General features: G+C 40.4%; 1 protein-coding gene across 12 annotated transcripts in view; it reads right to left on the reverse strand.

Moving 5' to 3' along the window:
- Positions 1–1,893: 1,893 nt before the first annotated feature.
- The window catches only part of MPDZ (multiple PDZ domain crumbs cell polarity complex component), a 162,245-nt gene continuing 150,803 nt past the window's right edge, over positions 1,894–13,335 (reverse strand). For all 12 annotated transcript variants that reach the window (XM_081790895.1, XM_060609750.3, XM_060609747.3 and 9 more), the window contains 9 exons: positions 12,558–12,705; positions 11,610–11,696; positions 10,692–10,782; positions 9,747–9,790; positions 8,522–8,644; positions 7,199–7,303; positions 6,519–6,631; positions 5,172–5,295; positions 1,894–3,318 (listed from right to left, as the gene is read on the reverse strand). In XM_081790895.1, coding sequence (XP_081647021.1) covers positions 3,172–3,318; positions 5,172–5,295; positions 6,519–6,631; positions 7,199–7,303; positions 8,522–8,644; positions 9,747–9,790; positions 10,692–10,782; positions 11,610–11,696; positions 12,558–12,705 — 982 coding nt within the window. In that variant the 3' untranslated portion in view covers positions 1,894–3,171. The remainder of the gene's footprint in view (positions 3,319–5,171; positions 5,296–6,518; positions 6,632–7,198; positions 7,304–8,521; positions 8,645–9,746; positions 9,791–10,691; positions 10,783–11,609; positions 11,697–12,557; positions 12,706–13,335) is intronic.

Below are 13,335 nucleotides of genomic sequence, written 5' to 3' on the forward strand. Positions count from 1 at the left end.
GGAATGTGTGGTGTTCTCCCATGTGACTTAATCACGCAAGCGATTATATTGCACCTACGATGGGCTATCCGCCATCTTGAGTGTACGTAACATCAACACTATAACGTTCAAGTCCTCAGACTCTTTGTTCACTTTGTTCCTTCACTACAGAGAACTCTTGCTCTTAGATCTACAGAAAATAATAATAGAGGAAGCGTAAGCCTTTTCACTTTTCTACAGTGCTGATGAATCTGTATTCCCCTCGGTCTTTCTCTTCCTCCTCCCCTCTTCCTCCCTCCCTCCTCTTTCATGTGCTGACTCTGTTAATTAGTAGGTTTCAGGAGGGGTGTTTTTCCTCAGTATTTATATATCTCTACAGTGGCATACCCACTGTTTCTTCTTCTTTTTTTTTTTTTTTAGTATTTTGTTTTTGAGAGAGAGAGACAGAGAGAGAGAGAGAGAGAGAGAGAGAGAGAGAGGGTGGAGGGAAGAGAGAGAGGGGGACAGAAGATCCCAAGCGCTGACACTGACAACAGTGAATCTGACGTGGGGCTCAAACTCGGGAATGGAACCCCGAGATCATGACCTGAGCCAAAGTAAAGAAGCTCAACTGACTGAGCCACCCAGCCTCCCTCCACTGTTTCTTTTTTTGCATCTAGCCTGTAAAACAATATTAATACTGTGAAATGAGTCATGACCTATGATTTAATCATGTGTGTGCTCAACCAACAGGTGCAGTGCACCTCCTGTTCCCAGCTCCAGTGAGAGCAGCCATGAATGTAAAAACATCGAAGACACTCACTATTAGTGCCCCAGGGCCTCCATGGCAAAGTACCACAAACTGGGTGGATTAGAACAACAGAAATTTATTCCTTCACAGACCTGGAGGCCAGAAGTCTGGATTCAAGATGTCAATAGGGCACCGCTTCCCTCTGAAGACCTCAGGAATACATCCTTCCTTGCCTCTTCCAGCTTCTGGTAGCCCTCAAGGTGGTCTCTGGCTTGTTTCTTGTCCCATCTTTACATGGCCTTCTTCCCCTATGTCTGTGTGTCTCTCTATGGCAGTAAGGATTTAGGGCCCGCTGTAATTCAGCACGGTCTCAACTAGCTGTATCTGCAAAGACCCTATTTCCAAATGAGATCATGTTCTGGCGCTCCTTGTAGCCATGAATTGTGGGGAGACACAACTCAGGCAAGTACAGACACATACCAGGGACTGTTCTCCTTGGGGTGCCCCACGTATTTACTCAAATGTTCATGTGGTTGGTTAAGTTGCTCCCCTAGAGTCTAGCGTGAAGTGTGGGAGAAGAATACCTCCTGGATTGCTGGTGGTGTGTGTGGCTTCGTCCATCCTGTGTAAGAACCACGGAATTCTTACATGTTAGCACTAGATGCATGCTTTGAGATAAGATAACCCATCGTTTTACAGATAAGGTGAGTCAGACAGAATGCACACGTTCATTAGCTAACTGGGGACAGAACTAGCAGAACAGACGTTCCTCAATTCCTTCCTCAGTGTTCAACCAGACTTTTCATGTCTATTAATATAAATAACTTCCATTAGGACTTTTTCCATCTGAACTCACTTTAGCTCGTGACTACCCCCAAGAACAATTTATAGTATTACCACATTAATACAGCACCTCAGAAAAAATACAGAGGCAGGACACATCTCTTTCCACCATGCTGTCTGTCTTCCACTGCTCCGGGAGGAGTCTATGGATCTGCAGTATTAGTAAAAATTCTGGATGTAAAAAACATGGGGCTTTTCATAATGATGTTGTCCAAACTTCCTCTGATTGTAACTATGGACACCATATGTTCAGTTAGACAGGATAAAAACCAATTTTAAATTGTAAATCTTGAACAATATAATAAGCTTTTTCCCAGTAAAAAGAACAGACAAAAACTACGCCTGTTTCTTTCTTCGTGCACCATGAAACTTCTTATTTATTCACTCCAATTCTGCATTTACACAAAAGTGCTGTAATAAAATATCTGTACACTACTTCTGTTACAAATATAGATAATATTTAAAGTGACTTCATATATTCTAATGTAGGAGTTTCACGCTCTAAAATGGGAATGAACACATGATAATTCCTCACCAGTTGTCTCAATAAACAGCTCCATCTGTTTCCCTTAGTCTTAAACTATTGTATTATAAGATGTTAATATAAGGCAATGAAATGAAGTTATGTTAATCCCCTTAATTTTTCTATCAATTTACTAATGGCACACAACCAAAATAATTACTAACACATTGCTTTTTTTCTCTGTCATTAAGATTAATAGTAATTGAAAACCAATTGCACAGCGCGCTAACACATTTTTAGTGTTGCATCGGTTAAAACCAGCATTAAAGATTCTGAGAGACGTCTACGTTCCTCCGTGGTCAGCTTGGCCGCGTTCTAGAGAAACTACAGTCAATAGTGGGTGGCATCACCACTGTACTTACAGAAACATGAAAATATTTTATCACAGGTCAAAAATAAAAATGAACATCAAGATTTGCATCAAACATTTTCTTTACAAACTTAGGGATACTGCTTCATTTAACTGCTATTTACTCAACCTTAGAAACCCATTTTAGGATAAAATGTATATGTGTATTTTAAAGGTGAGGAGATGCCATTTTTCTATAATATTCAATATTGTAACTACTGAGAGTATTTTTAAAGATTTTTCAATGGAAAAACTGTTTAATTTCCTTTTTTATTTAGCAATGGGGAGAGGAGTTGGGACTGACAAAATGACGCATTTTTTATGACACTTGAGATTTCTTCTTTATTTTATATTTTCATTCTTACCCTAATTTATTAAAGCCATTTCTCTTAGGTTAGCTTTAGACTATTTTTTTCTCTACTAACCAGTTCAGCGTATCGCATTTTCTGCACATGTGATGACAAGTCGTCAGACATCTTTACAAAGAAAGGCTGGATTTACCTATGCACACAGTCCTTCTCTTTAAGTGTACGTTCACAAGATCCAAGGAGAAAGGCAAAATGACACTAGGTGGTAAGAGAATCATTTCCACACGAGAAAAACAAATTTAGATGGTACTTCCCCCACCCAGAGTTTTGAAGAGCCTGCTGAAGACCGCACGGGGAAAGGTGTCCACAAGACCCATTCTCTCCACGGTGTGGGAGGTGAGCGAGGGGTTGGTTGAGTTGGCTCAACTCTGCAGTACGGTCAGGAGAGAACCATCAAGGTGACAGTTCCTTTTGTCCGCTTAAGGATGGCAACAGCTTCTTCATGGGTCACCCCTTCCAGACTCTGGCCATTGACAGCAATGATCTGATCACCCCTTTTGAGACGCCCATCTTCCGACGCTGCTCCCTGCAATTATAAAGCAGACTTGTTTCCTTCTCAAAAAATGCTGCCTCGCAGCTACACAACAGAAAAAGATCTAAACAAGAATGTAAATTGCTCTGCATGTACACACACATTGCTCTCGAAGCTCCATGGGCGCTGCACAGCCATTAAGCAATGATGAACATACACAAAGGAGGTCTTGCTCCTGCATGGTTTTAACACTGAGATTCCAATTTTAGAGAGAATTTAGCAGTCAACAGATTAGTTGGATGGTTTTTGGCTGTTCAGCACAGCAGTTGGTGGGAAATCAAATTAATAAAGAATATTTGGGAATCTGCCTGGCAGCAATGATTTCATAGAATCCAGGATTTTTCATCCTGTCAAGAAGGCCTACAGAAGACGACAAAGGATTAGATACGAACAAAAGCAGCTTTACAGGACAAGGGCATCAGGCCACGGAGCCCAAAGGTCTACAGGAGCAGAAAGCCCGTATGCATGTTGACAAGGACTAGGCAGGATGCAAGTCCTACTAATTCTAAATGTAATTCTTTCTGGGGCTTTGAATAGGCCGCTCAAGCTGCTGGTTCTTTACTTCCTGAGGGTATGTGCAGTCTTCGCATTTCTTCTGGGCCTTAAATGATTAAGATGAAACACAGACACTGCCGTTTGAAAAAGAATCCCATCTTAAGGCATGCTTACAGTAGGCAATTATGCAATTAAATATAAGATTAAAAATATGGAAAAGTTAATGAGGAATCCATAATGATGAAATTCTTAAAATATGTTCTAACTAGCATGCCTTAAATAAATTGTTCCCAGGCTGAGGAAAAGGACTGCATGAGTCTTCTATTCACTGACAAATGCTGTTTGTATTTTTGGACATACCAATGGCTTTTAAAAAAATCTCGTAAATTAAGCCTATAACTAGGTTGCTGTAGATACAGCGCTTTAAATTGGTTAAAAATAATAATTCTTTTTCAAAATAATGGAATAAAACCTCCACATGTAGGCACTTTAAAGGACTATAGCGCTAACCTAAAGCAGCATCAAACTGTTCAATAGGTTGCCCATAAGGACTGTTCCTTTGCACTGTAAAATCCTGAGATTCCAGATTTTCTCCATAGGAAATTATGTCCAATTTTGTAGCTCCTGAAGAAAATGTCTCAAGAACGAATTAATAATAATTATGTGGGTTTGGATTATGTTAAACAGCACCAATGTTGTGATAAACTTATTCTCAACATCTTTAAATTAGAACACTCACTGTATATACAACTATATAAATTTTTTTACGAAATCGAATCCCCGGGCTACAAATAGCTGATTTACTGTAGGTGATATAGCTTCTGGATACTCTGCAATTTTTTTAGTTGTTATCTATTTTATTCAATAAAATTAAACTACAGAATAAATGCCCTGTTAGATATTAGTGAATCTGTGTAGCTATTTTATGTACTTTCCTGTGTCTATTTAGTATTTCACAACAAAAAAAATGCAAAGAAAAATAAATGCCAGCCCTCTACAGCATACATATTTAAAATGTCCCATTTTCAAAAGACATTCAATCATAGGTGACCTGTTTTCAAAGGACAAAAAAATCAGGTCTTACTGTCTAACTAAAGTTCATTAATATTTTTATTGCATGTTGTCAAGAGTTCCCATGGAATTTCAATTTGAGCCTCTTTTCCTTTAAACATAACTAAGCCTCAAATTGGACAAAAATATTTAATGACCTGTTCCTGAAGGGAGTTCCAAAAGAAAATGATCAACTGTTAACCATTTGGCGTTACCTCAGGCCATAAACTAATAAGCCAGCTGCTGACCACTATTAATGAATGTTTAGGGGGGAAGGGGGAGGTTGACATTCGCAAGCTTACCTTCGCAAACACTGTTTTAACATAAATGGGTAAGTCTCCATGAGGGCTGCCATATCCTCCTACTATACTGAAGCCTAAGCCATCTGGTCCTCGGTCTAGTGTAATAGATTTACACTGAGGAGGCCTACAGCAAATGGAAGGAAAAAAAGGGTTTTCGGATTTTCAAAATCAAATCTGTAAGTTATGGATTATCTGACATCCACCTAGAACCAGGAAAATTCTCTGTGCTACTGACGAGTATATTGCGGTATTTTGGGGATGCTTAAACTGTCAGTGCATGCCGGTCTCAGTATTTTAAATTTACATAATCTGCCAAAATCCTACTTAACACACCCTAATTCTATTACTCATCTAAAGTTCCCTTACACTAACATGTTCATGACATGATCCCCCTGCATGCATGCACATTCTTTTTCCCATTTATTTAAAGGAAGATGGCTATCATGGAAAAGGCATAAACATCAGTATCCCCAAGCTCAGAGAAAAAAATCGATTTCTAACAATGTAGAGGCTGCATCAAATTATTTAAAAGACTTTAAGATGTTCCTCTCTCCCCCTCTCTCTTGCTTTTTTTTTTTTTTAAATTTTTGTCTTTAATGTTTATTTATTTATGAGACAGAGACAGAGCGCAAGCAAGGGAGGGACATAAGGAGAGAAAGGCACAGAATCCGAAGCAGGCTCCAGGCTCTGAGCGGTCTGCACAGAGCCCAATGCGGGGCTCAAACTCACGAACTGTGAGATCATGAACTGAGCTGAGGTCAGACACTCAGCTGACTGAGCCACCCAGGCACCCTTCTTCCCCTCTCTTTATGTTCTAATTCTTTTGGACTACTTGTTGGGGGAAGTGTGAAATTTTTTTAAGTTTATTTATTTTTGAGAGACAGAGATAGAGCGTGAGCAGGCAAGGGGCAGAGAGAGAGGGAGACACAGAATCTGAAGCAGGCTCCAGGCTCCGAGCTGTCAGCACAGAGCCCTACGTGGGGTTCAAACCCGTGAACCACGAGATCATGAATCGAGCTGAAGTCAGACGCTCAAATGACTGAGCCACCCAGTTCTGGAGCCCCGGAACTGTGAATTTTTTCATCAAAATGATCATTTATTAAATGAGTTGGCAATATTGGAATTTAAAAGGGATAGCTTTGATCGGTTCCATATCACACAGGGTAGTGACATCAAGAATAAAATGCGCCCTCCCCCAAAAGAAAACTCAGGGCAGTGGCATGCTATGTACCTATGCTTGATAAACTGAATCCATGCCATAATTACCTGACAATTTAAAAAACTCATCTCCTATTTTTTCACCTTGAGGTGAGTGGTAGGGACATAGAAACCATAACATGAGCTCACCCTAAATCATCCTGAAATATACCGCTTGACGTGAGCCCGGTGAAAGGGATACTGGAACCAGCAGGCTCCTGCTGGTGACTCGTGACCACACTCACGTCTCCTCCAGCAACTACCTGTACACGGGAGAAAGAGAGAGACAGAAACACACGTTCAGGTGGCCAGGGCCACATCAGTGATTTTTCTTCAAAAATAACTTTTGGATTAAAACGTGTACTTTAATGTCCACTTAATCATTTCTGTTAACTTCATATTCAACCGAAAAGAAAGAAATTCCACAAGGTCCAGAGGCCTCTTCAGCTGACAGTAAAAATACTTTAGTAATTCAATTCTACAAAGTTTTTTTTTTTTTGATGTTTTCCAAAGGTGGTCTCATATGCAGTTATGTTTTAAAGATCTTCAGACTACAAAGCCACTCATGCCACTTAAAATTCTAGCAATTAACTGTTTACCACTAAGGCCTTGCATATATCCCTTTAGATATAAAATATGAAGCAATAAACGCATCAGGATAAAATGTTTCTTACATGCTTTCTTGGAACGCTTGATGTAATCATCTGTGTTCAAGGGAAATATTAAATACAATAGCATCAGGAGATTTAAGCAGTTTTACCGCCTTACTGTGAAAGCTCATGTGTCAAGCTAACCACACTGCGAAGAGTGGTCGGGATGCCAACTCTTACCTGCATCTCAATGGAGCCAGAGGCATTTTTCAGTAAGTTAACTGCTTGGGTATGAGTCATCCCCTCAGTGGATGTGCCACAGATAGTGACGATCCTGTCCCCAACCTGCAAGGGAGAAAAGAAAATAGACATCTGCGAAGGCAGCCATGGAGAGTGGGACCCTGAGACCTAAACAGTCATTTCCTTCTCTGCCTTGAACATCACACACACAGTGCTCCCAGCAACTGAAACACAATCAAGGAAACCCAATCATTTCAAGAAGGAGTGATGATAAAAAGAAGCTCTACATGATGACTGAGTTCTAGAAGTCTCTGGGGCAAGGGGGAAAATCACTCATCCCTTGCCTTCATTTCTCCTCAGGAGGCACTGCTTCCTATTATAGAATAAAATATCTGCTATCAATTAAAAAAATTGCTTTGGACATTATTATTTACACATTAGCTGTGTCTCTAAGTCGGGAGTTGGCAAACAATGGCCCGTGGGCCAAGTGTGGCCCACTGCTTGTTGTGGTGGACAAAGTCTGGGTGGAACATGCTTACTCAGTTGTCTGCACAGGGCAGAGATGAGTGGCTGCAACAGAGACCATCTGTCCCGCAAAGACAAAAGTATTCACTCCCGGCCCTGCACAGCAAAGTTTTCCACTGGGTGCAACCATCAATTTTTAAGTGTCAGTCACAAATGTAGTTATCAAAATAGACTCCATCGTTTCTAGTTTAGAGACTATTTAAACTAAGACGTGGCTATGTCTTGAGACCCTTTCTGACACGAGGCCACACAGATTTTACTGGAATATCCACGTAATTTTCGGGCTGGACATTTAGTGTAAATTTCATCACAGTGTTCTATGCTAGCATAATCCCTCAACTTTGAAGCAAGTTTTGTACGGTTTTACAACGTAGGTCACATTTATAGTAAACTTCTGCAAAACTGAAGATCAACCACAACCTACGTGATAGTTTTCAATTTAATAAAGTTAAATTGGCATTTGAGCCAGTGACACGTGTAAGGAAAAACTTCACTTCATACTGGTATTCTGAAAACACTTTGTTTTCTTTTAACTTCTTTCACAGACCTTCAAACAAGTAAAAAACGACGGTAAATCTTCCCAGCTCATTTACTTGTCAATTTGCATACAGCGGGAAATTCTCCTCTCTTACTTCTCTTCACCTTTTACTCCAAGCAAGCCCTCCTGTGGCTGGACTAGTGGATTTAAAAGCAGAATCAGACATTTAAAACTGCCTGCCACAGCTGGGAGGACTCAAAGGGTTTATAAAAACTTCTGCCAGCTCTGTGAGGGCCGCCAGGGTAATTAGTAGAACTTACTCTGAGTTTTTGGGTCTGAGCTGCCACTCCATTTGGGTGCATCATTGCAATAAATATGGGAACATCACCAAGAGGGCTGCCCACTCCTCCAGCAATGCTGATTCCCAGGGAGTCAGCAGGCCCCTGCCATGGAAGAGATTAAAATATTTTTTTGGTCAATGTGGTATTTTAAATTGATGTTTGGTTTCTTTGGCACAATATCATCCAGTTCACTTAGGTCTTTGAGGTGTGAGGAAAATGAAGCTCAAGAAAGCTGCATTATTTCATGTGACACGGGTCCTTAGCATGACTTAGGAAAATGAGCATCCTTGCAGGAAATGAAAGAAATTAAAACACATTAAATGAAAATCATATCATTATGGGGTGACGGAAAGAAAGCAGGTAAACTGGTGAACTGAAGGACCCCAGTTTTGGAATCAGAAAGGTCTGCATTCAAAGCCAGGAACCCACACTTACAAATATTGGGCCCTGATGAAGTTCAGCCCTCTTAATGAGTAACTAGGCCATCACCGATGAAATGGAGATTAGAGCACCCCTCAGAAAGGGCTGCAGAAAATATTAAATGAGATGGTGACAGCATGATGTGTCTATGAGAATTTTCAGCATATAGAAAAGGCTCAATAAATTGTAGCTGGTTTTATGTTCTCTCTGTGGATGGCGGTCAGGGAAATCTGTTTCATGAGAGTAAGAAATAGCTGTTGAAAGCCAAGGCTCACTTATGAGAAGCGAGAGATGGAGTGATCACTTGTGTGGGATTCAGTGGATGCCAGTTTGGGTAATACAGGATATGCCAACAAAGATTTTCAAACAAGGTCCTGTGACCAGGAAATTCAGTGAAGACTGAATTGTGCTACTTTCCACTGTATTTCGGACATAATTTTTCAGATGGCATGGTAAAATAGTAAGACTGCTAATAGGAAAATATATATGCAGATGCCTCTGAAGTTTCAACAGAATTTATATTGTTTTCTCTTCCCCAAGTTACCCTTTTCATTTCTTTTTAAAGATTTTTTTTAATGTTTATGTATTTTTTTGAGAGACAGAGACAGAGCGTGAGTGGGGGAGGGGCAGAGAGAGAGAGGGAGACACAGAATCCAAAGCAGGCTCCAGGCTCCAAGCTGTTGGCACAGAGCCCGATGCAGGACTTGAACCCATGAACTGCAAGATCATGACCTGAGCAGAATTCAGACACTTAACAGACTGAGTCACCCAGGCACCCCATTACCTTTTTTATTTCAACTGTCCTTAATCCCTGTATTTCAGATGCCACTGTAAAGGTGAAAAAAGAATAGGGTTATTAAATTATTTTATGTTCAACTAAATTTTAGTCAATGCCTGAAGCTGGATGCGACTAAATGAGACACACTATTTTTTTTTTTTTGAAAGCGGGGTATTCAAAGTTGCCAGTACACATGACTTAATCCATCTCACATAGGGACTCTTTATTTTTCCAGTTGGAAAAATATGCACACCATCCCATTTCTTCTTTCTTATTTTAATCATTGATTATATAACTGCATAATCCACCTTGAATGAGTCAAGGACAGAATAAGCTTTGGACAGAAAGACACATGTGCACAGCTGAGAAAAATAAAGTCATGGATACATTAAAAGGAATTCATGGACCTAAGTGGCTAAATTTCTAGAATATTAGTCACATTGCAAACAGAGACTGCCATATGGTTAGTTCTTCAATTTGAACAACTTTCAACCAATGCTCCAAGCCAAAAAACCCTCTGCATCATGGTTTCATGTAATTAAAACACAGGAGGATCATACTAATTTTCTCAATCAAAATTTTGCGGTCTTCATGGAAAAGAAGGCTTCACTTAATGGTATCTTCTGAATTATTGGTGTTAAACAGAAAAAGGAAATGAAAATCAAGCGCACCAGTCTTCTTAGTAAGAAAAAAATTACAGAATCCTGATTCTAATGTTTAGCATAACTCATAGAAAAAAACAACAAATGGAAAAGCTGCCAAAGAACAAAGGCACAGCTTCACGTTGTTCAGATTTTTTGTCGATGCACACCTTGGCACCTGTATTAGTGCACAGAATGATTTAGGGAAAGAGAGCTCAAAGGTAAATCGAGACAGGGGGAAAAAACCAACAGCGTTGGTTACCAAAATTCAAACCAGTAACTCATGTTTAAAGTATCAAACCGATCTCACATGCATTCTTCTTCAAACTACTTTCCAGTGACTCCGATGTACTGGATCCAGAAAGTGGAAAAGTGAATGATGACAGGCTGCCTTCACTCATCTACGAAATACACAATAATTATTCTAGAAAGTTTTGGAAGTAATTATACTGCATAAATACCACTTATTTCGGAATTCAATTCTTTTTTAATGCATCTAGAGAGAAATACCTTTTAAACAACAGTGGCATTTGATAATTAGAAGGGCACTTTAAATAGTTTCTCTTAATTTTTTTCCATATTACAGAAGAATTTTCCTAGTGGCATAAAAAACGAAAGCTAAAAGAATAGATGAGGATTCCAACCCAACTAAAATTTTAGTGGATTTTCATAATCTCATTCAAGCGAACCCTCTCTAGGTGGAAATGGATGTTGTACATAGACTGGGGCTTGTGCAAACTGTAAAATCAGGGCCAGTCAATTGGAGATGAATGGTAGTCCTGAGGAGGTGAAGAAGGGGCCTTTCAGGACCGGTGATGGAAGTGGGCTTCTGTCATCAGAAGACAACTGAGGAGAGTCATGAACAAATGTGGTTTGTTCAACTTAAATGGGAGTTTTTCCGCTGAATATTGATAAATGTTTGTTATATATGTGTCATCTTGGTAGGCTTTACATCCACTAATTGGTTAACGTATGTAATTATGGGAAAAGAAAAGCAGAATTGTTGACATCAAGTTCCTTAGAATGACTTACAAACTACTCAAGAGCCACACCTTGTTTACCTGTCCCTCTCAGCAGGTGCCCCTCCCTCAGACTCCCCACCTCACTCCTGGGGCCAGAGGGCCAGGCCTGGGTATGCCCCCCCTGGGCAGCCCCACCTTCGGGGCCATCGCCAAGTCCCTTTTGGCATGCAGACCACATCACCCTGATGAATCCCACAGCTACCCACCTGGCTGCTTTGAGAAGGCCTCCTCTCCGAATGGAATGGACCTGCTTTGATTCTTCCGACTTCCAAGGTTACCGTGCCCAGGGAACACTAGGGGAGTGGTTGTTTTATGAAAAAGTTCAATTAAAACGCTCCATTTATCGTCAGCAGTACATAATATTCTTTAAGACTAGGTGTTTGAAAGGCACCCTCGTTGTGGGGTTTCCACAGTCAAGGATGCCTCCAATGCTTTGTGGAAAGAGACTTTCCTAAAACATAAAACTAGTAACAGCAAGCAGCAGCAACACCCAGTGTCTGCCTCACAACCTCATGATTTACATGGAGACTGTTTCTGCCGAGGAAGAGAGAAACGGAGAATCAAGCCATCAACGCAGGAAACCTACTGGTTCAGATAGGCCAAGTGTACTAACTAACCAGGGCTTAACAAACAAAACAGAAACAACAGAACAACTGTGTCCTTAATCGATAACTGGGCAAACTCTTTACTGCCACACTGGACCTGAACAGACCTATGACACAACACTGAAATGAGCCACACTGCTATAAACACAAAATAAGAATGAAGACAACTTCCCTGTGACCTTTGCCAAATAAATCATAGGCGTGCAAAAGACACCATGTAGTCTAATGTGCAAGCACAATGAGGTGTCTGAGATCCTGGGCTTCTGGAGGTAGACGCACTGGTTTAAATCCTACTGTGATTCACTAGCTACGTGACCTTAATGGATGTCAACCTTGACAAGGCTTTTCTGTGACATTTAATAACAGAAAAGACATTATATAATAAAGCACTATTACAGATTGTTCAGAAATTGCCACTAAGAATGTGTCTCATTTGAGACAACATTTTAAAATAAAGAGAATTCAGTGCTTATTTGACCGTGGTAGCCCAATTCGTTCGCCCTCCTTCCCCCATGCCCCGCATACTCACTGTTGGCCTCTGAGGTTTACCTTCAGCAAAGCAGCCACAGCTTCCTGGGTGGCATCACGGACATCTTCTCCATTCACCGTTAAAATCTGGTCCCCCTGCACCAGTCTCCCGTCAGCGTCTGCAATCCCTCCTTTGACAATGTCGGATACAAATACTCCACTATCACTTCTGCAAACATAATTTTGAATTTGAACATGACTGTTTTTCTGCCACTGGAATGTACTGCTTACTTTTTGAAAAGAGAACATTTTTTAACTAAAAACTTGACTTTTAGTTTGATGACTTTAAAAGTTTGTTTTCAGCAACACAGGGGCAACATTATTAGAATTATTTTCTATGATAATAATAGCTTATGTCTTATAGTATTTCATGGATTAAACGTATGTTTCATAAGCATATTTATTCTTCAACAATTATATAGTGTGAGGTGAAGTGGCTACTATTATTTTCTCATTTTATGGCTCACAGTTACTAACTAGCAAGAATGGGACTTAGGAGTTAGTTCTTGGGTGCTAAGTCTATTGCTCTTTCTACATCATAATGAAGCCCTGAATGAATATTGAGCTGCGGCAGCATAAATATGTTGGTATTATCATCAACATCATTAACATTATTGAAAATAAATAGCGGGACACCTGGATGGCTCAGTCGGTTAAGCGGCCGACTTTGGCTCAGGTCATGATCTCACAGTCTGTGAGTTCAAGCCCAGCGTCGGGCTCTGTGCTGACAGCTCAGAGCCTGGAGCCTGCTTTGGATTGTGTCTCCCTCTCTCTCTGCTCCTCCCCTGCTCACACGCTG

This window comes from Panthera onca, chromosome D4, assembly GCF_046562875.1.
Source record: "Panthera onca isolate mPanOnc1 chromosome D4, mPanOnc1 haplotype 2, whole genome shotgun sequence".
Taxonomy (NCBI): domain Eukaryota; kingdom Metazoa; phylum Chordata; class Mammalia; order Carnivora; family Felidae; genus Panthera; species Panthera onca.